At 48.1% G+C, this 27,259-nt stretch overlaps 1 protein-coding gene across 3 annotated transcripts in view; it reads left to right on the top strand.

The window, feature by feature from the left end:
• MRPS23 (mitochondrial ribosomal protein S23) overlaps nt 1-27,259 on the top strand; it is a 41,171-nt gene that overhangs the window by 1,783 nt on the left and 12,129 nt on the right. The window contains exons 1-2 of one of the 3 annotated variants that reach the window (XM_073562123.1): nt 367-475; nt 4,534-4,710. In XM_073562123.1, the coding sequence (XP_073418224.1) occupies nt 4,547-4,710 (164 nt within the window). In that variant the 5' untranslated portion in view covers nt 367-475; nt 4,534-4,546. Of the gene's footprint in view, nt 1-366; nt 476-3,759; nt 4,031-4,533; nt 4,711-27,259 lie in introns of those variants that run through there. The other 2 variants (XM_073562121.1, XM_073562122.1) reach the window with 2 other exon arrangements.

Below are 27,259 nucleotides of genomic sequence, written 5' to 3'. Positions count from 1 at the left end.
TATACCATGCTGGGTTGTATTATACCATTCTGGAGGGGCTATATTATTATTATTATTTATTGTTATAGCGCCATTTATTCCATGGCGCTTTACATGTAAGGAGGGGTATACATAATAAAAACAAGTACAATAATCTTAAACAATACAAGTATAACTGGTACAGGAGGAGAGAGGACCCTGCCCGCGAGGGCTCACAATCTACAAGGGATGGGTGATAATACAGTAGGCGAGGGTAGAGCTGGTCGTGCAGCGGTTTGGTCGATCGGTGGTTACTGCAGGTTATAGGCTTGTCGGAAGAGGTGGGTCTTCAGGCTCTTTTTGAAGGTTTCGATGGTAGGTGAGAGTCTGATATGTTGTGGTAGAGAGTTCCAGAGTAGGGGTGATACCCAAGAGAAATCTTGTATGTGATTGTGGGAAGAGGAGATAAGAGGGGAGTAGAGAAGGAGAACTTGTGAGGATCGGAGGTTGCGTGCAGGTAAGTATCGGGAGACGAGGTCACAGATGTATGGAGGAGACAGGTTGTGGATGGCTTTGTATGTCATGGTTAGGGTTTTGTACTGGAGTGTCTGGGCAATGGGGAGCCATTGAAGGGATTGACAGAGGGGAGAAGCTGGGGAATAGCGGGGGGACAGGTGGATTAGTCGGGCAGCAGAGTTTAGAATAGATTGGAGGGGTGCGAGAGTGTTTGAGGGGAGGCCACAGAGCAGGAGGTTGCAGTAGTCAAGGCGAGAGATGATGAGGGCATGGACTAGGGTTTTTGCAGATTCTTGGGTGAGGAATGAACGGATTCGTGAAATATTTTTGAGTTGGAGTCGGCAGGAAGTGGAAAGGGCTTGGATATGTGGTTTGAAGGATATATATACCATGCTGGGCTGTATTGTACCATGCTGGGGGGGCTATATACTATGCTGGGCTGTATTATACCATGCTGGGGGGGCTATATACCATGCTGGGCGGTATTATACCATGCTGGGGGGCTATATACCATGCTGGGCTGTATTATACCATGCTGGGTTGTATTATACCATTCTGGGGGGGCTATACACCATGCTGGGCTGTATTTTACCATGGTGGGTTGTATACCATGTGTTGCTGGGCTATACACTATGCGGCTGTGTTATATACCATGGGGGTACATTTTACATTATATTCTATAACGGGAGGCTGTGATATAATATGGGGGGCTACATTATATTCTATGGGTAGGTGGGCTGTATTATATTCTATTTGGGGCTACATTTTATTCTATAGGAGGGCTGTATTACCTTTATTATATTCTATGGTGGCTGCATTATATTCTATGGAGGGGCTACATTATACTATATAAGGAGCTGCATTATATCCTATGAGGGGGTTGCCATATATTCTATGGAGGGGCTGCATTACACTATATGGGGGGACTGCATTATATTCTATGGGGGGTTACATTATATTCTATACCGATATTATATCCAGCCCTGCATAGACTCAATATTATATAACAAATAACTTTGTTGCCCTATGAAGGGGGGGGGGCGAAAAATTTCTTGCACAGGGGCCCACTACAGTCTATGTCCGCCCCTGCACTAGTGTGAACGCAGCCCCTAACCAGGAGCCCCCATACATGCTCCCAATACTTTTTATTATCATTACCACAGCATAGCACAGGGCACAAGCCCTTCTAGTGAGGCAGGAAAGATCACTGTATGACGGAGCAGCATGCGGGCATAGTCTATATTATGTCTGCAGACTGGTCCCATACAGCACATTCCATCGCTTCCGAGCATGCTCAGTGCCGCAGAACGGATCCCTGCACACGGAAGCACATGGATCCGTGTTGTCCTGGATCCGTGCTCCATAGAGCTCCATGTTAATTCCAGACGTGTAGCCGCGGATCCGTGCCTCTCCCTGCTCCTCGTGTTTTTCAGATGACACAAAACTGCAACAAGTTGCGTTTTTGTGCATCTGATCAAATATGCAGACACACGGATCTGTGGGAAACCGGTGACAACTGGACGCACACGCAAGTCCCATCCGTCACCACTGAAAGTCAATGGAGACGAAAATGAATCCGTGTGCAGCCAAAATATGCAAGTGTGACACCAGCTTAACCCTATATAATGACTGGGGCTGGCCCGAGATCTCTCCACAGGTTTTACCTAAAATCACTTTATATTACTTCCCCTACCCTTAGGGCTCACACTCACTAGCGAGACACTTGGACGATTCCTGTGTGAGTCTCACACATGAAAACCCGGCACTGGGACCGGAGGGGGCGGCTGCATAGAAGTACATGTACCCGCACGCTCCGGTCCGAGTGCTGGCGGCAGTGCCGGGTTTTCATGTGTGAGACTCACACGAGAATCATGTGCGTCTCTCACAAGTGAGTGTAAGCCGTTAGCAGCAACAACTGCCGTCGTCTGTCCTCCTCCCTGTGGTGTTGTCCTGAATCCTCCTGGCCCTGCGATCAACGGGATCGTTATATAGCGGCACTAACGCTGTAACGGAGGAGGTAACGCACCCATTGGCCGCAATGCTACTAACGCATCCAAAATCGGCCTGATGCGTTACTTCATGACGCCCCCACAAATGCTGCAGACCGCGCTCCAGGGAGCGTCATGAAGTAACGCATCAGGCCGATTTTGGATGCGTTAGTAGCATTGCGGCCAATGGGGGCGTTACCTCATCCGTTACAGCGTTAGTGCCGCTATGTAACGATCCCATTGAACACCGGGCCATAAACGCAATGTGAACCCGGCCTAACACTATGGGATGATGATATACCAAACAATGTGCGGAGCCTCTCCTCCTGCACAGACCATACACTGTATGTATACGCCAGGGAGGAGGGGCCAGGAAAGTGGAGCTTTAGTTGGGACTAAAGGGGGTTTTACACTAAGCAATATCGCTAGCAATATCGCTAAAACGTCACCGGTTTTGTGACGTTATAGCGATATTGCTAGCGATATCGCTATGTGTGATACTTACCAGCGACCGGCTCCCCCGCTGTCCATCGCTGATCACACGAGAATGTCCGGCTCCATTTCTCGTCGGGCGCTTCCTGCTGAGACTTCCTGCTGTGACGTCCAGCGACGCGTGGAGGCGGGCGGGAGGACGCAGGATCGCTGTGTGTGAAAGGTGAGTATCGTGCGCTGCGTCGCTGCTGCATCGCTGTGAGGTCTTTCTGTGTGAAAGCTCACTAGCGATCATTTAGCGATGCACCAGCGATCCTGACCGGGTCGGATCGCTGGTTGGATCGCTGGTGCATCGCTAAATGTAAAAGGGCCTTAAGGCTGTGTGCACACGCTGCGGATTCTGCTGCGGGTCCGCAGCAGTTTTTGCTGCGGTGTACAGTACCATTATTCCCTATGGGAATACAAAACCGCAGTGCAGACGGTGCAGATTTTTCTGCCCCTTTTTTCCGCAGTTTTCAATCCGCAGAAAGAATTGACATGTGCATTCTTTCTGCGGATTCCGCTGTGGTTTGCCATCTCCTCCATTGTGGAGATGAAAAACCGCAGGGCAATCCGCAGGTAAAACCGCAGGTCTTTTGACCGGCAGATTTACCTGCAGATTTTACAAAATCCGCACCCCAATCCGCAGCGTGTGCACGTACCCTAAAGGTAACGCACAGCTCATTGCAGATGATGATGATGACAATGTGCTGCGTCCCTCCTCTTACACATAGTCACACACTATATATGCCATGGAGGAACTGGCAGGATATATTTGGGACTGAAGGGTTAACTCACGTGCATTTATCCACATCTCCTCCTCTCCTGACCGCTCCTCCCCCCAGATGAGTCACAGTCTGGATTCACTGCTTCCAGGCGGCAGAAAAAAAAAAAACGGCTTGTTCACCCTGCAGAGCCGGCTCATTTCGTTCACAGCAGGGAGCCGGCTCTTTGTATCGGATCGCTCACGAGCGACACATCACTAGTCGCCAGTCCACACTGTAGATGACCGATGCTTGGATTTGTCGGCTCAGGAAGCCCGTCACCCGCAGCATGGCAGGCAGCAGGCTGGAGAAGCTGGGCACTGTGTTCAGCAGGTAGATGTTGTGCCCTTACTGGGGGATGGACGCTGTGGGTTGCATGCTTATGTTACGTGTGGGGTTTGGTAATAAGCAGCCTTATGACCTGTTATCTTGGTTTTGAGATGTTTTATGTAATAAGCCACATTTGTACAGTACCGTCCCACCCCTTTCTGGTCATGTGATGATCACTTTTGACCTCGGCAATAAAATGGATAAACTGCCGCAGTCCAAGGTCACGGTGACATTGTCACTGATCACGGGGGGCTCAGTGATGAATACGGTCATTACGGGGGAGTCTTGTCTGTGGACGGCCCTTTATAGCCAAACACTAGTGGGCGCAGGCAGAAAAGGGCCCCGTGCAGCCCAGGACCTCATACTGCACATTTGCACCTGCTTTAGAGGTGTTAGTGGCCCCCTTATCCCTCGGGCCCCACCAATGATGCCCCTGCATCCAAACCTATTGCTATGTGAGTGTGTCTGTGTTCAGGCAGATGTGTAACTGTGTCCCTGTCTGACAGAACGCGAGATCTCATGCGTGCCGGAGTAATAAACCCCAAGGAGAAGCCCGTCTGGTTCGATGTGTACGCCGCCTTTCCACCAAAGAGAGAGCCGACCTACGAGAAGCCGCTGAACCGCAGGAACAAGCTGCCGGATAACGTAGCGGAGATCCTGTACAGCGAAGATGTCATCCGGGCGTAAGTGGATGGTATCTGATTGCTCCACTGCTGCTGAGGGGGCTTTCACACTGCGTTCTGGCCACTTTTTGTTGCTTACGAATCAACCGCATAGCTGGATTCGGGCATATGCAGCGAGGGGGCCATAGACTGTGATGGTGCTGACGGAGTGAATGTGCGCCCTGCCATGCATCGTTTTCAGGCGTGTACGCCTCCTGCAGGCCACCAAGACGCTGTCTACTACATGAGTGTCTGTCTCCAGTAGACGTATACACCTGAAAATGATGCCCAGCAGACATTCTAGTCTATGGCCCTGGTGGAGCACACGCCTGAATCCAGTTTTGCAGGGGGTTCGGACACAAGCCCTGACCGGACCCACGAATGGGTGTCAGAATGCGAAAGCCCCCTAAGAAGGGCAGGAGGAATTCTCACCCACAGTCCTATCCTGAGCGGACGTTCCTTCTTTAAGTATGTGTTTTTCATGGCTAGAGTACATTCCCATTATAATCCATGGGTTTTTCACATGCGTTTTCTTTTTATATAAACTGTGTGTGAAAATTACCAATTCGAGTCTATGGGTCTGTGAAAACCACGTGCAGCCCTCGGATAACATTGGTGGCAGTCCAGGTGCTGTCTGTGTATTGATCCATTCGTGAAAGTCACTGATGGGGCATACGGAACCAACGTTGACATTCATATATTTTTTTTTTTTGCGTTTGTAAAAAAAAAAATCTGCCTGATGTCTGAATGAGGCATTCTTGTGGTTTCTCTGTATTTTCTGTGCTCCTATTGGCCAACAGTACAGTATTTTTTTTTTAATGTGTGTTAGGACTAATATTCCCATGTCTGCAATATGTTGTCCTTACAAGGGTCAACAAATTGAGCCAGAACTACCCCGAGAGCACAAAATCATATAACATATAAACAGGTTTTCCAGTTTTAGAAAACCACTGTCCTCCTCATGCAGTGTTTTATACTCACTCCCCAGGTCCAGCACAGAGTGTGCACCGCTGCTCGCAGTGTCTGTCATTGTCTGCAGCCCCGACATCATGTGAACAGCGCTGCAGCTAATCAATGAGCTGATTGACTCAAGGCCTCTGTTCGCTGCAGCGCTGTCCACATCATGTTAATGCTGGGACAGGAACATACAAAAGCAGCGGATTAGTCTCAGCACTTGACCTGGACCCATGGAGGGTGAGTAAACCCTGTATGTGTTTGTTTTATAAAAAAAAAAAGTTGGAGTACAGACTGGAGATACACAGGTGTGAGATCAGAGGAACAGTGCCTGTACAAGTGATCGCACCTTGGGGCCATTGGTAAGGGGCTGTGCATTAGTGACCAACCCCTTTGCAACATGCACCATACTAGTACAGCTCTGTGGGAGGTATGTTTGTCCCCAGAGCAGTACTAGTACGGCACCGCGATTGTGCGGCCTCATGCTGAGCACCACGCCGATCGCGTGTGGGTGACAGCTGACACCCCGCAGCAACGCCCACGATTGGTGCTAGCACCGATTGTGGGCATTTAACCTGTCTGATGCCGCTCTCATTAGTGACAGCGACATAGAGAAGCATCACATCGTTCTGCTGGTCTCCATGGAGACCCCCGGCTTCAAGATGGCCGAGGGGTCCTGTAGGGAGGTAGCTTGCCAGGCACCGGTATGCCTCCTTTCCTGTCTGTCAGATCCTGATCTGACACTTTGCTGTGCAGTGTCAGATCAGCGATCTGACATTATATAGTGATGTTCTATACTGGGACAATGTAAAAAGCTTTAAAAAAAAAAAAAAAAAAAATTATAGTGTGTAAAAATAAATATATTTTAAAAAATCCCCAAATAAAGGAAAAAATATATATTTTCCCAATAAATACATTTATTTATGTAAATAAAAAAAAAAAAAATAGAAGTACACATTTGGTATCGCCGCATCCTTAACGACACGCTCTATAAAACTATCCTACTAGTTAACCCCTTCAGTGAACACCGTAAAAAAATAAATAAAAAAACGAGGCAAAAGGCAATCAAAAAGATGCATGTAAATAAAAATGGTCCTGCTGAAAAAACGTCATCTTGTCCCACAAAAAACAGGCCGCCATAGAGCTCCATCAGCAGAAAAATAAAAGTTATAGCTCTCAGAATAAAGTGACGCAAAAATATTTTTTTTCTATAAAATAGTTTTTGTGTAAAACCGCCAAAACATATAAATGAAGTATCGCTGTAATCGTACTGACTCGAAGAATAAAGCTGCCTTACCAATTTTACCACACGCGGAACGGTATTAAAAAAACAAAAAAACAGTTCCTGAATTGCTGGGTTTTGTTCATTCTGTCTCCCAGAAATCGGAATAAAAAGCAATCAAAAAAATGTTATGCGCCTGAAAATGGTACTAATAAAAACGTCAGCTCGTCCTTCAAAAAAACCAAGACCTCACATGACTCTGTGGGCCAAAATGTGGAAAAATTATAGCTCTCAAAATATGGTGATGCAAAAACTAGTTTTCGCAATAAAAAGCGTCTTTTAATGTGTGACAACAGCCAAACTTAAAAACCTGACATAAATCTGGTATCGCTGTAATCGCACCGACCCGAAGAATAAAGTCGCCTAATCGCTAATACCACACGAGTAACGGCATAAAAAATAAATAAAACTAGTTCTTCGCATGCTGTTGATTTTTTTTTTTTTTTTCCATTTTTCATTCTGCCTCTCAAAGATCGCAGTAAGGCTCGGCGCATATTTATCCTGCACTCTGCACTGAGCGCTTACACCTGGGTTTCCGTGTAAATCTCTGAAATATGTGATTCAGACAGAACCTCTGGCTGAAGATTCCCAATAATGAGGCAGATGGAGGCACTGTGGAACCCATTGCACCTGTGATCCGGCGGTGTCCGTCTTTTTAGGATTGCATAAAAGTGACGTCTACCACAGTTTTGTGCACTTCTGAAAAGGACACAGCTGAACAGAGGCCAGACAGAGTCCAGAGTAAATCTGCTGCCTCACTAGAGTGAATGAATCCATCGGGGATTTCATCTGAATCACGTCACTCAGAGATTTAGATGGAAACCCCAAAGTAAGTGCTCATCGTAGAGCGCGGGATAACTGTGATCCTAAACGTTATTTAAAAAGTTGGCAATACAAGCTTCCACTCAATCCACAAAGAAAGTCACCACCCAGATCTGTCAATGGAAATATAAAGGGCTTCCACGTTACTTGTAGCACAAAGCAAAATGACTCCCCACTCCAGGCGTTTTTAAGTAAAAGAGCCACCTTGTGCAGCACTAAAGCTCCCGTCACACCTAGTGACGCTACAACGATCCCGACAGCAATACGATATGACAGGGATCGTTGCCACATCGTTATGTGATCGCTATTGAGATGTCAAACAGTCCGATCTATCCAACGACCTGACGTGTCATAATAGCGACCTTTGTAACGATGTCGGTGGTCGTTGGGACCCTGTCACATTGCGTGTTCCATTGACGATTCACACCTCGATGAGGGATGTACTATGTGACGCAGTATTTACACAGGCGTGGATTGTGCTCCCTTTTGTTCACGCCCTCTCTGCTCTGATTGGTGGATGCTACCGCGTCCTGATTGGCGACCTTGCATTTAAAAGAAGTTGACACACTAGCGCTTCATTTCATTGTTCCTCAACACGTAGTATTTTGTCTAGCAGAACCTAGTTGTGATCAGCGGTGTACTATTAGCGTTCACCGGTTGTCGCAGGAGTCGCAGCCATTGGACGCAAACAGGATCTCAACTAGGACAAACCCGGGTCAGGAACAAAGAACTGAAGTGCTACTATGTGTAGCTTCTTTAAAAGGAAGCCCGCCAATCAGGAAGCTGTAGTGACCACCGATCGGAGCAGAGGGAGGCGTGGAAACGGGAACGCAAATCCACGCCTTTATCTTGATTATGAGTCACTAACGAGGTCGTTAGGCTAGGTGTCAAACGTGACGATACAAGCGACGCTGCGGGACATGAGCAACCAAAAAAATGTCCAGACATTTCGGGCACGATCAGCGATACCCGGCAGGGGGGCTGGTCGCTGCTCACTGTCAAACATAGCGATCTCGCCTGTGAGATCGCTATAACGTCACAAAACTAATGACTCAGCAGTGATCTCGCTTAGTGTGACAGGGCCTTTATGCTGCATTCTGTCAAGGTGGCTCTTTTAATTAAAGGGCATGCGCAGTGGTGATCTGCGGCACTCCGCCTCCTTCTTCCTACATTGCTTCGCCAGCCTTGTAATCGTCTGCCCGAGAATCCCAGCCCCGCAGTGTGTATAAATCATAAACGACTGCGGGTCAGGATCTCAGGCCGCATGAGATCAAAGGCCAAGATGTTATGTGACAGCCTGGTCACGTCGGGCAGTACAAACTGCGCATGCCCCCTAACATACAGTACAACGCAGGCGCCAAACTTTCAAACGCAAACTAAGGAGGCAGGCGCCAGGTCTGAAAGGAAGGATGGATGAGAGGCGTCTGGCAGAGGAGGAAAGTCCTGCCCACCTGACAAATTTCAGGTATTTTGGAACAACTTTATAAACGATTATTTCTGCGGTGGAACAGAGGCCAAGTAAAAGAGCCACCTTGACAGAATACAGCATTAGTTCTGCACAAGGTGGCTCTTTTGCTTAAAAACGCCTGGAGGGGGTGACAGGTTCCCTTTAAGCAGAAATTGTTGGACAAATTTTGGTGCCATTTTTACCCATTTCCCAGTGTGAAAATGTAAAACTTTGACCTAACACAATCTTGGTGGTTAAAAAATGTAAAAAAAAATTTCTTCACTGCCCAATGGTATAAAAGTCTGTGACACACCTGTGGTGTCAATATTATCACTGCACCCCTAGATGAATTCAACGAGAGTTTTAATTGGTAAAATTTGGTCACTTATGGGGGATTCTGCTGTTCTGGCACCTCAGGGGGCTCTGTCAGACGTGACACCCTCAAACAAGTGCAGCAAAATCTGCACTGTAATATGGTGCTACTTCCCTTCTGAGCTTTGCACTGTGCCTCAAAAGTAGTTTTTGACCACATAAGGGGTATCAGTGAACTCAGGAGAAGTTGCACAACAAACTTTCAGGTCCATTTTCTCTTTTTGCCTTTGTGAAAATACATAACTTGTAGCTAAAAGAGTTTTGTGGGAAAAATGTTTTTTCTCTATCGCTTCATTGGGAGACACAGGAAACCATGGGTGTATGCTGCTGCCACTAGGAGGTTGACACTATGCAAAAAAAGTTAGCTCCTTCCCAGCAGTATATACCCACCCACTACCCACTGGCAGGAAGCTCATCAGTTTTCGCTTAGTGTCAGTAGAAGGTGGGCACGGGCTGCTCTCATCCCCGTATCTACCTTTTAGGTCTTGTTGTGTTTTATTAATGATCTCTTGTTCTCAGTTTCAGCTTGTGATTTGGGCGATGGAGTGTAATTGCTCACTCCGCTCTCCCCCCCCCCCCCCCCCAGAGACCTGGAGCACAGTGTGGGAATGCGTCACTACTGTACCCTCGTGTCTGCAGGACCCCATGTCTCCTAACACTTCAAGCGTGTTTGGGGCATCTGCAATACCGAAGATGCGGAGTGTTCCTTGGCACCGCCCGGCCTCCATAGCCGGTCGTTCTGGGGAGGAAGACCGAGGATGCGGACCGGTCCTCTCCACTACACCCTAGCCCACTCGCTCTCCAGAGCCAGACGTGCAGTGTGGGAAGACAGTAACGGTACCTTATAACCATCCGACATGCTGCCCCAGGGCCAGGTACCCTCCAGCCACCCGTACTTCCGGGATGTCTGATGACAGTCTTCATTATCGTGCTGCGAAGATGGATTCCGGGGCCTTCAGGGCTGGTATCTCTGTGTGACTTGATCCCCAGAAGCGTGGGACCTCATCTGGCGCGGGAACTCAACACACCCTTTTTTCCTTAACCCCTTAATCCCATGTGACGTACTATCCCGTCCATGTGCCCTGGGACTTAATTCCCAGGGACGGGATAGTACGTCATAGCGATCAGCGGCGGCCGGGTGTCAGCTGATTATCACAGCTGACACCCGGCACAATGTGTCAGGGGCGGTCACGGACCGCCCCCGACACGTTAACCCCTTGCCCACCGCGATCAAACACGATCGCGGTGTACCGGGGGTTAAAGGGAAGCATCAGCAGGGAGGGGGCTCCCTCCGTACTTCCCTGACCCCCCCCCACAGCAGCGCAATGTGCAGCACTGCTGCGGGGGTCTCTTTCCCTACAGGTCACCGGATCCAAGATGGCGACGGGGACCTTCGGGGGCTGTAGGGAGGTGACTTCCTCAGTGCCTGCAAAGCACAGGCATGAGGAAGTCTGCGTCTATGCCTGTGACAGATCGCTGTGCAGTGATCTGTCACAGGACAGTGATGTCCCACCTGGGACAATGTAATAAAGTTTAGAAAAAAAAAAGTGTAAAAATAATTTTTAAAAAATCGCTCAATAAATTAGAAAAAAAAAAAATATTCCCCAATAAATTCATTTTTTGGAAAAAAAAACAATAGAAGTACACATATTCGGTATCGCCGCGTCCATAACGACCTGCCCTATAAAACTGTCCCATTAGTTAACCCCTTTAGCGAGCCCCTTAAAAAATAAAAAAACAAAGCAAAAAATAATGATTTATTATCATACTGCCGAACAAAAAGTGCAATAACGCGCGATCAAAAAGACGCATATAAATATCCATGGTACCGCTGAAAACGTCTTGTCCCGCAAAAAACGAGCCGCCATACAGCGTCATCAGCGAAAAAATAAAAAAGTTATAGCTCGCAGAATAAAGCGATGCAAAAATAATTATTTTTTCTATAAAATAGTTTTCATTGCATAAAACCGCCAAGACATAAATGAGGTATCGCTGTAACCGTACTGACCCGAAGAATAAAAGCGCTTTATCAATTTTACCGCACGCGGAATGGTGTAAACACACCCCCTCAAAAGCAATTCATGAAACGCTCGTTTTTGTTCATTCTGCGTCACAAAAATCGGAATAAAAAGCGATCAAAAAATGTCACGTGCCCGAAAATGGTACCAATAAAAACGTGAACTCGTCCCGCAAAAATTAAGACCTCACATGACTCGGTGGGTCAAAATATGGAAAAATTAGAGCTCTCAATATGTGGTGATGCAAAAACTATTTTTACAATAAAAAGCGTCTTTTAGCGTATGACAGCTGCCAAACATAAAAACCGCCATAAATAGTAAATCAAACCCCCCCCCCCCCCGTTATCGCCCCCTTAGTTAGGGAAAAATAATAAAATTAAAAGAAAATGTATTTATTTCCATTTTCCCATTAGGGCTAGGGTTAGGGGTGTGTTGGGGTTAGGGTTGGAATTAGAATTGGGGGTTTCCACTGTTTGGGCACATCAGGGGCTCTCCAAATGCAACATGGCGTTGGATCTCGATTCCAGCCAATTCTGCGTTGAAAAAGTCAAATGGTGCTCCTTCCCTTCCAAGCTCTGCCATGCGCCCAAACAGTGTTTTACCCCCACATATAGAGTATCAGCCTACTCAGGACAAACTGCAAAACAACTTTTGGGGTCCAATTTCTCCTGTTACTCATAGGAAAATAAAAAATTGGGGGCAAAAATATCATTTTTGTGGAAAAAATTATTTTTTTCATTTTCACGCCCGGGCGTTATAAACTTCTGTGAATCACTTGGGGGTTCAAAGTGCTCACCACACATCTAGATAAGTGGGGGGTCTTGTTTCCAAAATGGGGTCACTTGTGGGGAGTTTCAATAGTTTAGGTACATCAGGGGCTCTCCAAACGTGACATGGCATCCGATCTGAATTCCAGCCAATTTTGCATTGAAAAAGTCAAACGGCGCACCTTCCCTTCTGAGCTTTGCCATGCGCCGAAACAGTGGTTCCCCCCCCCCCACATATCAGGTATCAGCGTACTCAGGACAAATTGCACAATAACTTTTGCAGTTCAGTTTCTCCTGTTACCCTTGGTAAAATGAAAAAAAATTGGACCTGAAGTTATTTTTTTGTGAAAAAAAGTTAAATGTTCATTTTTTTTAAATATTCATAAAATTCCTGTGACGCACCTAAAGGGTTAATAAACTTCTTGAATGTGGTTTTGAGCTCCTTAAGGGTGCAGTTTTTAGAATGGTGTCACGTTTGGGTATTTTCTATCATATAGACACCTCAAAGTGGCTTCAAATGTGATGTGGTCCGTAAAAATAAAATGATGTTGCAAAAATGAGAAATCGCTGGTCAATTTTTAACCCTTAACTCCTAACAAAAAAAAATTTTGGTTCCAAAATTGTGCTGATGTAAAGTAAACATGTGGGAAATGTTACTTATCCAGTTTTTTGTGTGCTATATCTCTGTGATTTAAGGGCATAAAAATTCAAAGTTGGAAAATTCCAAAATTTTCAACATTTCCGTTTTTTTCACAAATTATACGCAAGTTATTTGTATGAAATTTTACCACTAACATGAAGTACAATATGTCACGAGAAAACAATCTCAGAATCACCGGGATCCATGGAAGCGTTCCAGAGTTATCACCTCATAAAGGGACAGTGGTCAGAATTGTAAAAATTGGCCCGGTCATGAACGTGCAAACCACCCTTGGGGCTTAAGGGGTTAAAGGGAACCTGTCACTACCCAAGGGCGTTTTTAACTAAAAGAGCCACCTTCAGCAGCACTAAGGCTGCATTCTGTGAAGGTGACTCTTCTGTTTTTGACCCCCATTAACTCCAGAATATAGACTTTTATAAATCGTTCTTCATACCTGCATTCTGTCACAGAGGTATGGTGTGTCCATCAACTCCCCTCTATAGCGTCTTGCACCGCCTCCTTCTTTTGTATTTGCCGTTACATGTTGTCGGGCGCCTGTGCTGTGCCAACAGTTCTCGGGCATACGCAGTGCGCGCTGCCTGGGAGCTGCTATCTCGCCTGCGTGTTGCGGAGGCCCCAGCCCCGCAGTGTCAATACTTCATAACACACTGTGGGGCGGGATCTGAGGACGCAGAAGACCTCGCTGATTATACTGCCTTTTTTTTTTTAATTTTCTGACATCAAGGTAAGTGGTTACACATGTGTGGATTCTTACCCACTTCCTTACCAAGATAGTCTGAGTCGATCAAGAGCTACGAAGATACCTCAAGTTCAAGTTATCTGTATTAATTTCCTTAAACTGGACCCGTCGTCCTCAAAGCGATTTAGAGTCCACATCAGTATCGTCCCTTTTCACCTTTCACGTGTTTTTTTTCCAGCTCTCTGCTCCACACAGTTGTTTCTTGGCACCTGGATTCTGAGTTCAGACCTTGCCGCGGACTCGGAGTTTGAAGCTCTTTTCCTCATGATTGCACTCTGGTCACCTCTCTTCATCTTGGCTTGGGTTATCAACATCCCAAAATAATCTCTGGTCCCGGTCCAACATATTGATTTTTCTGGGAATGCTGTTTGACACTGCACGATCAAGAGCTTTTTTTCTACCCAAGGAAAAACCCTTGATCCTATCACGTACATCCTTTTCAATTTTCTTTTTCTGCCATCAAGATGGGACTGGTCAATTCACTCCCTGTATCGACTAATCATGCCCCTCTCCGGATAAATAAGTCTCTAGACTGGTGGACTAAAGCTATGTACCCATGTATGCAGAAAATTCCTGACTGAAAACCGGACTCCTTCCCAGAAAACGCGCATTTTTTTTTCTTCGCATTTTTTGTGCTATTTTTGCGCGGTTTTGATGCGTTTTTTCCGGAGTGTCCCTAGTCTTGTAGAAAATAGTTAGAAATGCGGATTTTTCCTCAAAATTAATGAGCATGGTGTGTTTTTTTTCGCAGAAAAAAACCCCATCAATATGCACAAAAAGTGCAGAATTCATTAAAATGAATGGGATGCTTCTTGTAAGCGTTACCGGCAAAAACGCAAAAAAAAAACGCTTACATGTGAACACACCCTTAATCTTCTCTAGTCAATTGTGGTAGATCTTTCCCATAACATGTCGGAAGATCGCTACTACAGAAGCGGCTCCAGCGCAGGCGTACTTTACCTGCACTGTTGAGGGCAGAGTAAAGTTCTGCAGTGCGCAAGCGCCGGACCTCTGACAGGGTTTGGCGCCTGTGCACTGCAGTACTCTGCTCTGCCCTCAACAGGGCAGAGCAGTGCGCCTGCAACGGAGCCGCGACGGGAAGCCAAGAAGAGGACGTCACCGCTACAAGATGGGAGGCACCGTACTGCGACACCCATCGGACCAAGACCGGACCGCCCCCCCGGGTGAGTATAATATAACTTGTTTTCTCTTTCAGGTTACATCTGGGGCTTATCTACAGCAATACAGAATGCTGTAGATAAGCCTCTGATGGCGGTGCCGGCAGCTGATATTCCAAAAATGGGGTGACAGATTCCCTTTAACACTGATCTCTAGGGTGGTCCAGAGCAAGGTTCCCCAACTCCAGTCCTCAAGGTCCACCAACAGATCATGTTTTCAGGATTTCCTTTGTATTGCACAGGTGAAGCAATTATCACCTGAGCAATACTAAGGAAATCCTGAAAACATAATCTGTTGACGGGCCTTGAGGAGTGGAGTTGGGGAACCCTGGTCCAGATGATCAAGACTGAGGGAGTGCCCATCATTCTCAGCACCCCAGAAGACTTGGGTATGCAGAAGTAATCAACTTCCTCACAGGCACTCTGTAGAAACTCCAGGATCTTCCAGATCTTCTCTCGCAGGGTTCTACGTTACACCAGAATTCTCTGTCACTCTATTTAACAGCATGACTAAGACCATGTTTCAGAAATCAGCCGTTCTCTCCGATCAGGTTATCCAGACCAAGTTCAGAACTATGAAGTCTTCCTTTTCTCGCATTTCCCATCGTTCGTGGAAAATCTTTCTGCTGGTGTGTAACTAATCAGACCTCCCCAAGGGCCTTTCATCCTTTTCCATTTTGTCCTTCTTACATTTGATTCTGAGATCTGGCCTCTCCTTCACTTTTCTCAAGAGACAGGTGTTTGCTTTTTCCATCCCTTTTCGTCTCGCCTGCAGATCAAGACATTTCTGCAGGGAGTTGGGCACGCTGTTTCCCCCTACCGGCCTCTGGTAACACCTTGGGATCTCAATTTAGTTCTTCAAGAATCAACATTCAAACCTCTGAGACATCTTTCACTCCTTTCCTGGAAGGTTGCCTTCCCGGTCGCCATTTCCTCTATCAGATGAGTTTCCAAACTCGCAGGTCTCTTGTTCCTCCTTATCTAGGGTGTCACCAGGACTAGATGGGGTTACATCCGATACCATCCTTTCTCCCTAAGGTGGCTTTTTGTATTTCGCCCCAATGAGGATACTGTTTTTGTCTTTTTTTGCTCCCTTTCTTTATCAAGAATGGTCTCTAAACAAACTGGACCTGGTAGAATGCTCTGTAGCTACCTTCCCTGGATAGCACCAATCAAATGTGCAGATTCACTGTTCTTAATCCCAGAATGTACCCGTAAAGGTCTTGGCTGTTTCCATATCTATCAAGGCCTGCTGGGTTCACTCAGCTATTCTGAAGTCTACCGACTAATGGACAGATCACATCCATTTAACCCCTTCACTACCAAGGGTGGTTTGCACGTTAACTACCGGGCCAATTTTTACAATTCTGACCACTGTACCTTTATGAGGTCATAACTCTGGAACGCTTTCATGGATCCCGGTGATTCTGACATTGTTTTCTCGTGACATATTGTACTTCATGTTAGTGGTAAAATTGCATTCAAATAACTTGCGTTTATTTGTGAAAAAAATGGAAATTTGGCGAAAATTTTGAAAATTTCGCAATTTTCCAACTTTGAATTTTTATGCCCTTAAATCACAGCGATACGGCACACAAAAAACTTAATACATAACATTTCCCACATGTTTACTTTACATGAGCACAATTTTGGAACCAAAATTTTTTTTTGTTAGGAAGTTATAAGGGTTAAAAATTGACCAGCGATTTCTCATTTTTGCAACACCATTTTATTTTTAGGGACCACTTCACATTTGAAGCCACTTTGAGGGGTCTATATGATAGAAAATACCCAAAAGTGACACCATTCTAAAAACTGCACCCCTTAAGGTGCTTAAAACCACATTCAAGAAGTTTATTAACCCTTTAGGTGCGTCACAAGAATTTTTTGAATATTAAAAAAAAAATGAACATTTAACTTTTTTTCACAAAAAAAATACTTCAGGTTCAATTTTCTTTATTTTACCAAGGGTAACAGGAGAAATTGGACTGCAAAAGTTATTGTGCAATTTGTCCTGAGTACGCTGATACCTGATATGTGGGGGGGAACCACTGTTTCGGCGCATGGCAGAGCTCAGAATGGAAGGAGCGCCGTTTGACTTTTTCAATGCAAAATTGGCTGGAATTCAGATCGGACGCCATGTCACGTTTGGAGAGCCCCTGATGTACCTAAACAGTGGAAACCCCCCCAAGTGACCCCATTTTGGAAACTAGACCCCCCAAGGAACTTATCTAGATATGTGGTGAGAGCTTTGAACCCACAAGGGCTTCACAGAAGTTTATAACGTACAGCGGTACAATTAAAAAATCATATTTTTTTCCACAAAAATGATCTTTTCACCCCCAATTTTTATTTTTCCAAGGGTAACAGGACCCTAAAAGTTATTGTGCAATTTGTCCTGAGTACGCTGATACCCCATATGTGGGTGTAAATGACTATTTGGGAGCATAGCAGAGCTCGGAAGGGAAGCAGCGCCATTTGACGTTTTTGGCTAGAATTGAGATCGGACACCATGTCGCGATTGGAGAACCCCTGATGTACCAAAACAGTGGAAACCCCCCACAAATGACACCATTTTGGAATCTAGACCCCCCCAAGGAACTTATCTAGATGTGTGGTGAGAACTTTGAACCCCCAAGGGCTTCACAGAAGTTTATAACGTACAGCAGTACAATTAAAAAATCATATTTTTTCCACAAAAATGATCTTTTCACCCTCAATTCTTATTTTTCCAAAAGTAACAGGACCCTAAAAGATATTGTGCAATTTATCCTGAGTACGCTGATACCCCACATGTGGGTGTAAACCACTATTTGGGCGTATGGCAGAGCTCGGAAGGGAAGCAGCGCCATTTGACGTTTTTGGCTGGAATTGAGATCGGACACCATGTCGCGTTAGGAAAGCCCCTGATGTACCAAAACAGTAGAAACCCCCCACAAATGACACCATTTTGGAAACTAGACCCCCCAAGGAACTTATCTAGATGTGTGGTGAGCAATTTGAACCCCCCAGTGCTTCACAGAAATTTATAACGACCGGGCGTGAAAATAAAAATATCGTATTTTTTCAACAAACATCATCTTTTAGTCCCCATTTTTTTTATTTTCCCAAGGGTAACAGGAGAAATTGGACCCCAAAAGTTGTTGTCCAATTTGTCCTGAGTACGCTGATACCTCATATGTGGGAGAAAACTACTGTATGGGCACACGTCGGGGCTCGGAAGGGAAGTAGTGACGTTTTGGAATGCAGACTTTGATGGATTGGTATGCGGGTGTCATGTGCGTTTGGAGAGCCCCTGATGTACCTAAACTATTGAAACTCCCCACAAGTGACCCCATTTTGGAAACTAGACCCCCCACGGAGCTTATCTAGATGTGTGGAGAGCACTTTGAACCCCCAAGTGCTTCACAGAAGTTTATAACGCCTGGGCGTGAAATTAAAAAAAACATTTTTTTCCGCAAAATTATATTTTTGCCCCCAATTTTTTATTTTCCTAAGGGTAACAGGAGAAATTGGACCCCAAAAGTTGTTTCTCGTTCGCCTTATTGGGGGACACAGAGACCATGGGTGTATGCTGCTGCCACTAGGAGGCTGACACTATGCACAAAAAAAGGTTAGCTCCTCCTCCGCAGTGTACACCCCACCGACCGGCAGGAAGTTCCTCAGTTTAGCTTAGTGTCAGTAGGAGGTGGACACGGGTCTTTTATTAGACCCCTATCTACCTCGTCGTGCGTCGTTCCTTTACAGGTTTCGGAGGGATACGGAGTGAACAGTCACATCCGTACTCCCACAAAGAGACTATGAGTACGGCGTGTACTGCCACCCCGTATCCTCATAGGTCTCCGCGGCAGGACCAGGAGCCTCGCACAGGTGCGTGCCAGCTATACGGACGGTCCTTGCCCCCCGCCTCCCACCATCTCGCCTACCAGAGCCTGACGGTTGGACGAGGTGTGGATTCCATAAAGACGACAGACAGCGTGGGATTCTCAGGTACCTTTATTGTGGCCCCCGGCCAGGGTGAGTATGCGGTCTAGCGGTCCCCCGGCGTTTTCATCCTAAGGCGGTCGCCAGGGGACCACGGTAGGGCCTGCGCGCCCGCTTCTCCCCACGGTCGCCGCATCCATGAAGGCCCCTGTTCTTTCGGGCCTTGTTCTGCGCCCCCCCCCCCCCCGTTTTTTTTTTCTTCATCCCGGCAGGGGTATACAGGGGTCGGGCTGTGGGAAGCAGGGACGCGGCCCGGGGTTGCGGCCCGGTGTTGCGGCGCGTCTTCCGCGCCGACCCCCTGCTGACAGGCGGCCGGCGCTATTAATTTAGGCCCCGGCTTCATCTCGGGCCTACCGCTGCGTCGCAGCCACGCCCCCTGCCCCTTTCTTCTAAGCGGGCTTCTTGCCCGCCCGTCCTAGGCCTTCCCAGCCCCCTTGCCTCACACCAGCCTGCTATTGGACAGCGGGTGGTGCTAAGGGGATCTCTGCGGCGAGCTCCGCCCTTCTTCTCCCTCTGGCAGCGCGCCCTTTCCCTGGTGGTCGCCATCTTCTCAGCCTGCCAGCCGGACCTCATTCCCTCCCGGATTTCGGTCGCTGGGCCTTTTTTCAGCCGGATTGGCCTGGCCTCATCCTGCAGCCAGATCAGAGAGCGTCGCCCTTGGGGACACCGGACCGTGAGTAGCTCTGCACCTGCAGACTGCCACCCTTCTCTGCCTTCTGTCCCCCAACCGGCCGGCACTGCCTCTCTTTTCACTATGTCCAACGCTAAGTCTGATCGTACCCGCTCTGCGTCCAGCCCGACGCCGCTCAGGAGCCATCCATAGCCCCAGGGGCGAGTGAGCCCCCCATGCCGGGTTGGGCCTCCTCTCAATCACAGTCAGTGGCAGACCTCATCAAGGTGTCTCAGTCCCTAGTAGCCGTTCTGGACAAGTTGCCCTTGGGAGCTTCGGCGGGACCCAGCACGTCTCAGGACGTCCCATCTGAGCCAGCCAGCGGCAGTCGCAAGAGGCCCAGGCAGGACCTCCAGGCGGAGTCCTCCCCTCGTCCTACCTCACCCCATAGTCCCCAGCAGTCTCCCTCTCGGGCCTCCTCCCCCGAGTCAGGCGAAGCGCTTTCGGAATCGGAAGGGGTCTTAGAGCTGGATTCGGACCAGGATGCGAACATGAAGGTTACGGTGCAAAACCTCATTGCCGCGATTCACCATACCTTTGACATCGCTGACGCCCCTGCGAAATCCTCAGATCAGGAGGTTTCGTCCAGACGGGCGGAAACACCATCCAGGGTGTTTCCCTTCCATTCTGAGTTTGGAAAGATTTTTACAAAGGAGAGAGAAGATCCGACCAGACGCTTTCAAAGAGGAAAGCGTCTCGGCGTGCTGTACCCGTTTGCTAAAGAGCTCACGGACAACTGGGCCGCTTCTCCCTCGGTGGACCCTCCCGTGTCCAGACTTTCTAATAATTCGGTCCTTCCGCTGTCAGGTGTGGCGTCGCTAAAAGATTCTAATGATAGGATCATAGAATCTCTAGCAAAATCTGCCTTCGAAGCGGCATCAGCAGCGGTATGTCCAGTCTTTGTTTCTTCTTGGGTAGCAAAGGCCATATCCACTTGGGCAGATGACCTTCGGCAGGGCATTCTGGATAAGGCACGACCAGAGCATTTGGCCGATCTCGCCAATCAGATTTCCCATGCGGGGGATTATCTGCTTTCTGCCTCCTTGGATGCCGCATCTTGCGCAGTTCAGGCGTCAAGTAACATCGTGGCAATCCGACGTACAATTTGGCTCAAGGCCTGGCAGGCGGACTTGTCCTCTAAAAAGTCTCTGACCAATCTGCCTTTTCAGGGAGTGCGTCTCTTCAGATCACAATTGGATCAGATTATTAAGGACGCTACCGGAGGTACGAGTTCTCTTCTCTTCTCCCCTCCAAGCCTCGCAGACCTCCTCCAAGTCGTCAGTTTCGTCCCTTTCGGACTTTCCGCCGTTTCAATACGGCGGAAAACCCTTCCAACCAGCAAAGGCCACAGGCACGTCAGGAAAGAAAGAAGGTTTCCTTCAGGCCCACTCCGTCCTGGCGGTCCCACTCTTCCCAGGGAAGACCGTCTAGATCTGGACGGTCTACGTCCGCATGACTACCATCGGTCTCCCGTGGGTCCCTTCCAATTGGGAGGTCGACTTCTCTTCTTCAGCGACGTCTGGCTCGCCTCAGTAGAGGACGCTTGGGTCAGAGAGATTGTATCAACAGGATGCAAAATAGAGTTCTTTTCTCTTCCACGGGATCGTTTCTTACAATCCCGTCCGCCGAGGGATCCTGCCTTGGTCCCGGGGTTCGGTTCGGCCATCGCCTCTCTTCTCAGTTCCGGGGTGATTGTGCCCGTTCCCGAATCGGAACGCTTCACAGGGTTTTATTCAGACCTGTTTGTGGTGCCGAAAAAGGACGGGACAGTGCGACCCATCTTGGATCTCAAGTTACTCAACAAGAGAGTTCGCCTTCGCCACTTCCGGATGGAGTCAGTTCGCTCGGTAATTGCTTCCATGGAGGAGCAGGAATTCATGGGTTCCATAGACATCCAAGATGCCTATCTACATGTGCCCATATTTCCCGGACATCAGAAGTTCCTGCAGTTTGCGATTCTTCACGAACATTACCAGTTCGTCGCGCTTCCTTTCGGGCTCGCCACCGCTCCCAGAGTCTTCACGAAGATTATGGCGGCGTTGATGGCCTTGTTGAGGATCAGAGGTCTCGTTCTTTTTCCGTACCTCGACAATATCCTGATCAAGGCCCCCTCCTTTCAACAGGCCCGCCTAAGTGTGGCGATCGTTCTAGACACCCTGTCCAGTTTTGGGTGGATCGTCAACCGGGAAAAGTCCTGTCTGGTCCCTACTCAACGCCTTGTGTTTCTGGGCCTTCTGTTCGACACTCGTCGGTCACGGGTATTTCTCCCACAAGACAAGATTCTTTCCCTGCAGCAGGGCGTGCGATCATTACAGATCACACGATTTCCATCCCTCAGGACAGCCATGAGGGTCCTGGGGAAGATGGTGGCGGCGATAGAGGCAGTTCCCTTTGCCCAATTTCACGCCAGGCCACTCCAGCAGGCCATTTTGTCCAGGTGGAACAGGTCGGCTCTGTCTCTGGATCGTCCGGTTCGCCTTTCCTGCCGGATCAGGCGGTCTCTCAACTGGTGGTTGACGTCTCCCCTCATTCTCTTGGGGCGGTCTTTTCTTCCCGTTCACTGGCAGATTGTCACTACGGACGCCAGCCTCATCGGCTGGGGTGCAGTGTTCCGCAATCACACTGTTCAGGGTCGATGGTCGACTCAGGAATCAGCTCTGCAGATCAATGTCCTAGAGATACGGGCGATCCATCTAGCTCTCGTCCACTGGGAAAGGCGCCTCAAGGGCCTGCCTGTCAGGATTCAGACAGACAATGCCACAGCGGTGGCGTATATCAACCGCCAAGGGGGGACACGGAGTGTCTCATCCCTGGCGGAAGTGTCCAGAATTCTTCAATGGGCAGAGACCTTTGTTCCAACGATTTCCGCGGTTCACATTCCCGGCGTGGACAACTGGGCCGCCGATTTCCTCAGCCGCGAGGGTCTCGCGGCAGGGGAATGGTCCCTACATCCGGAGGTGTTTCATCTGCTCTGCCGTCGGTGGGGAACCCCGGATGTAGACCTCATGGCATCTCGCCTCAACAGGAAAGTCCCACAATTCGTGTCCAGGTCTCGGGACCCTCTGGCAGTGGGCGCCGACGCTCTGGCCGTCCCTTGGTCACAGTTCGTGCTCCCCTACCTGTTCCCTCCTCTGCCTCTTCTTCCCAAGTTGTTGAAGAAAATCAAAGCAGAGGGGATTCCAGTCATCCTCATCGCCCCGAATTGGTCTTGATTCGCAGACATTGTCAACCTTCTCGCGGACGCCCCCTGGAAGCTTCCCGACGGGCAGATCTGCTGTCTCAAGGCCATATTTGCCACCCCAATTCTCGGTCGCTCAATTTAACGGCGTGGCTGTTGAGACCGAGGTTTTGAGACGGGCAGGATTCTCTGATCGGGTAATTCATACCATGATCCACGCCAGAAAGCCGCCTTCTTCGAAGATCTATTACCGTACTTGGAAAAGCCTATTTCTCCTGGTGTGAGGCCAATGACATCGCGCCCTTGGTTTTTTCGCTCCCTTCTATTCTGGCGTTTCTTCAGGCAGGGCTGGATGCGGGGCTTGCTCTCAGTTCCTTGAAGGGTCAAGTTTCGGCACTGTCCATTTTATTTCAGAAAACGCTGGCCTCCCTGCCCCAGGTCAAAACCTTCCTCCAGGGTGTGGCTCACACGGTTCCTTCGTACCGAGCTCCCGTGGATCCTTGGGATCTTAATTTGGTTCTTCAGGTTCTGCAGGGTCCTCCTTTTGAACCTCTCAGGGACGTTTCCCTTTCCCTCCTTTATTGGAAAGTGGCCTTTCTGGTGGCCATTACCTCCATCCGGCGCGTGTCGGAATTAGCGGTACTTTCTTGCCGCTCTCCTTTTTGGTCCTTCATCAGGACAAGGTAGTTCTGCGGCCTCCGCCCTCTTTTCTTCCGAAGGTGGTATCTTCGTTTCACCTCAATGAGGACATTGTTCTGCCATCCTTCTGCCCGAGCCCAGCTCACCCTCGGGAGCGGTCTTTGAACAAGCTGGACCTAGTCAGGGCATTGAGAGTCTATCTAGCCCGGACGACTTCCTTGCGGAAGTCAGACTCTCTGTTCATCACCCAGCCTCAAAGGCCACTATTGCGCGCTGGATCAGATCGGCAATTTTGGAGGCATACCGGGTCAAGCATCGAGTGGCCCCTCCAGGGATCAGAGCGCACTTATACCCGGGCGGTGGGTGCCTCCTGGGCGGTGCGCCACAGAGCTTCCGCGCTGCAGCTTTGCAAGGCTGCAACGTGGTCATCGGTTCACACCTTTGTGAAATTCTACAGGGTCCACACCTACGCTTCGGCGGACGCCAGCCTAGGTAGAAGGATTCTGCAGGCTGCGGTGGCGAGTCCACTGGCCTGATGGAAGTTTGTTTCACACCTCAGGGACTGCTTTGGGACGTCCCATGGTCTCTGTGTCCCCCAATAAGGCGAACGAGAAAACAGGATTTTTTGGGTTGCTTACCGTAAAATCTGTTTCTCGGAGCCTTCATTGGGGGACACAGCACCCTCCCATGTTCTACAACTCCTGTTCTTATGTTTGTCAGTTTGTTACAGTTGAGTTGTTTGTTCTGTTTTCAATCTATTCTGTTACTTCTCCTACTGCTTTCTCACTAACTGAGGAACTTCCTGCCGGTCGGTGGGGTGTACACTGCGGAGGAGGAGCTAACCTTTTTTTGTGCATAGTGTCAGCCTCCTAGTGGCAGCAGCATACACCCATGGTCTCTGTGTCCCCCAATGAAGGCTCCGAGAAACAGATTTTACGGTAAGCAACCCAAAAAATCCTGTTTTTGTAATTTGTCCTGAGTAGGCTGATACCCTACATGTGGGGGTAAAACACTGTTTGGGCACATGGCAGAGCTTGGAAGGGAAGGAGCACCATTTGACTTTTTCAACGCAGAATTGGCTGGAATTGAGATCAGACGCCATGTTGCCTTTGGAGAGCACCTGATGTGCCCAAACAGTGGAAACCCCCAATTATAACTCCAACCCTAACCCTAGCCCTAACCCTAGCCCTAACCCTAGCCCTAACCCTACCCTAACCCTAGCGAGAAAATGGAAATAAATATATTTTCTTTTAGTTTTATTATTTTTCCCTAACTAAGGGGGTGATAACGGGGGGGGTTTGATTTACGATTTATGGCGGTTTTTATGTTTGGCGGCTGTCGCACGCTAAAAGACGCTTTTTATTGTAAAAATAGTTTTTGCATCACCACATATTGTGAGCTATAATTTTTCCGTATTTTGACCCACCGAGTCATGTGAGGTCTTATTTTTTGCGGGACGAGTTGACATTTTTATTGGTACCATTTTCGGGCACGTGACATTTTTTGATCGCCTTTTATTCCGATTTTTGGGACGCAGAATGAACAAAAACCAGCGTTTCATGATTTTGGGGGGTGCGTTTACACCGTTCCGCGTGCGGTAAAATTGATAACGCGTTTTTATTCTTCGGGTCAGTACGGTTACAGCGATACCTCATTTAGGTCGTTTTTTTATGTTTTGTCGGTTTTTTGCAATGAAAACAATTTTATATAAAAAATAATTATTTTTGTATCGCTTAATTCTGCGAGCTATAACTTTTTTATTTTTTTGCGGATGATGCTGTATGGCGGCTCGTTTTTTGCGGGACAAGATGACGTTTTCAGCGGTACCATGCATATTTATATGCGTCTCTTTGATCGCGCGTTATTGCACTTTTTGTTCGGTGGTATGATGATAAATCATTATTTTTTGCTTCGTTTTTTATTTTTATTTTTTAAGGGGTTCGCTAAAGGGGTTAACTAATGGAACAGTTTTATAGGGCAGGTCATTACGGACGCGGCGATACCAAATATGTGTACTTTTATTGTTTTTGGTTTTTTTTATTTTGAAAAAATGGATTTATTGGGGAATATTTTTTTTTTTTTTTTACTAATTTATTTTGCGATTTTTATTACCTTGTCCCAGGTGGGACATCACTGTCCTGTGACAGATCGCTGATCTGTCACATCACAGATCACTGTGACAGATCAGCGATCTGTCACAGGCACTGCTGCAGACTTCCTCATGCCTGCGCTTTGCAGGCAGTGAGGAAGTCGGCTCCCTGCAGGCCCCCGTCGCCATCTTGGATCCGGGGGCCTGTAGGGAAAGAGCCCCCCGCAGCAGCGCTGCACATTGCGCTGCCGTGGGGGGCTCAGGGAAGCACGGAGGGAGCCCCCTCCCTGCCGATGCTTCCCTTTAACCCCCGGTACACCGCGATCGCGTTTGATCGCGGTGTGCAAGGGGTTAACGTGTCGGGGGCGGTCCGTGACCGCCCCTGACACATTGTGTCGGGTGTCAGCTATGATAATTAGCTGACACTCGGCCGCGATCAGCGGCGCTCACCACGTGGGCGCCGCTGATCGCGATGACGTAATATTCAGTCCATGGTAATTAGGTCCATGGTCACATGGACGGAATATTACGTCAATTGTAGGTAAGGGGTTAAGGTCACCACGCGCTCCTCTCGCTCAGTGGGGAGCCTCCTCTGTCACCCACCGCCAGGCGTTGGTCTTGTAGATTTGTTAGACTGCTACTTGGTCTTCCTGTCATACCTTTGCCAAGTCCTACAAGGTTCACATTTAGGTTTAGTCATATGCGAACCTCTGTAGAATGGTCCTTTAAGCAGCAGTGACCCGAGCTCTGATTTGACGGTACAACCTTTACCCACCCTTGGGACTGCTTTTGGACGTCACATCGTTTCCTGTGTCCCCCAATGAAGCGATAGAGAGATGAAGATTTTCGGTACTCACCGTAAAATCTCTTTCTCGGCGCCTTCATTGGGGAACACAGGAAATTGTGGGTGTATGCTGCTACCACTAGGAGGTTGACACTATGCAAAAAAAAGTTAGCTCCTCCCCAGCAGTATATACCCACCAACTGGCAGGAAGTTCATCAGTTAGTGAGAAAGCAGTGGGAGAAGCAAGAGGTATACAACTATCATAACATAACCACAGCGAACAATAAACAAGGGCGGGTGCTGTGTCCCCCAATGAAGGCTCCAAGAAAGATTTTACGGTGAGTACCCAAAATCTTTTTTTTTTTTCTTCCACGGCATTACGTAATAAATTTCTGTGACGCACCTGTGGGTTCAAGGTGCTCATTACACATCTTAATAAGTTCCCTAAGGGGTCTTGTTTCCAAAATGGTGTCACTTGTTGGGGGGTTTCCCCTGTTTAGGCACATCAGGGGCTCTCCAAATGCAACATGGCAACCGCTAATTATTCCAGCATTTTTTACATTCAAAAAGTCAAATGGCGCTCCTTCCGTTCCAAGCTCTGCCGTGCACCCAGACAGTAGTATTTCCCAACATATGGGGTATTAGCGTACTCAGAAGAAATTGCACAACAAAATGAATGGTCCATTTTCTTCTGTTACCCCTTGTGGAAGTAAAATAAAAAATAAAAAAATAGGTCTAAAGGAAAATGTATGTGAAAGAAAAGTAACGTAAATGTTTTTTTCCATTCTACATGACGGCACCACGAGAGAGGGGATCCGCCCCACGAGGACAGGAAACCTTCAAGATAAAAGGGGCGGCTCCTCTCTCCGCATCAGTTGGTTTCCTGTCCTCGACGGGGAACCCTCAAGATGAAAGCCTCTTGAAGATTTTGAAGAAAGAAGAGGATGCCTGGACCCGGGTCGGGTGATTAATGGCAGGCATGGATT

The sequence above is a fragment of the Dendrobates tinctorius genome, unplaced genomic scaffold (genome assembly GCF_039654945.1).
Source record: "Dendrobates tinctorius isolate UK_male_01 unplaced genomic scaffold, ASM3965494v1 ptg000338l, whole genome shotgun sequence".
Lineage (NCBI taxonomy): Eukaryota > Metazoa > Chordata > Amphibia > Anura > Dendrobatidae > Dendrobates > Dendrobates tinctorius.
This window is presented reverse-complemented; position numbering and strand designations above follow the sequence as displayed.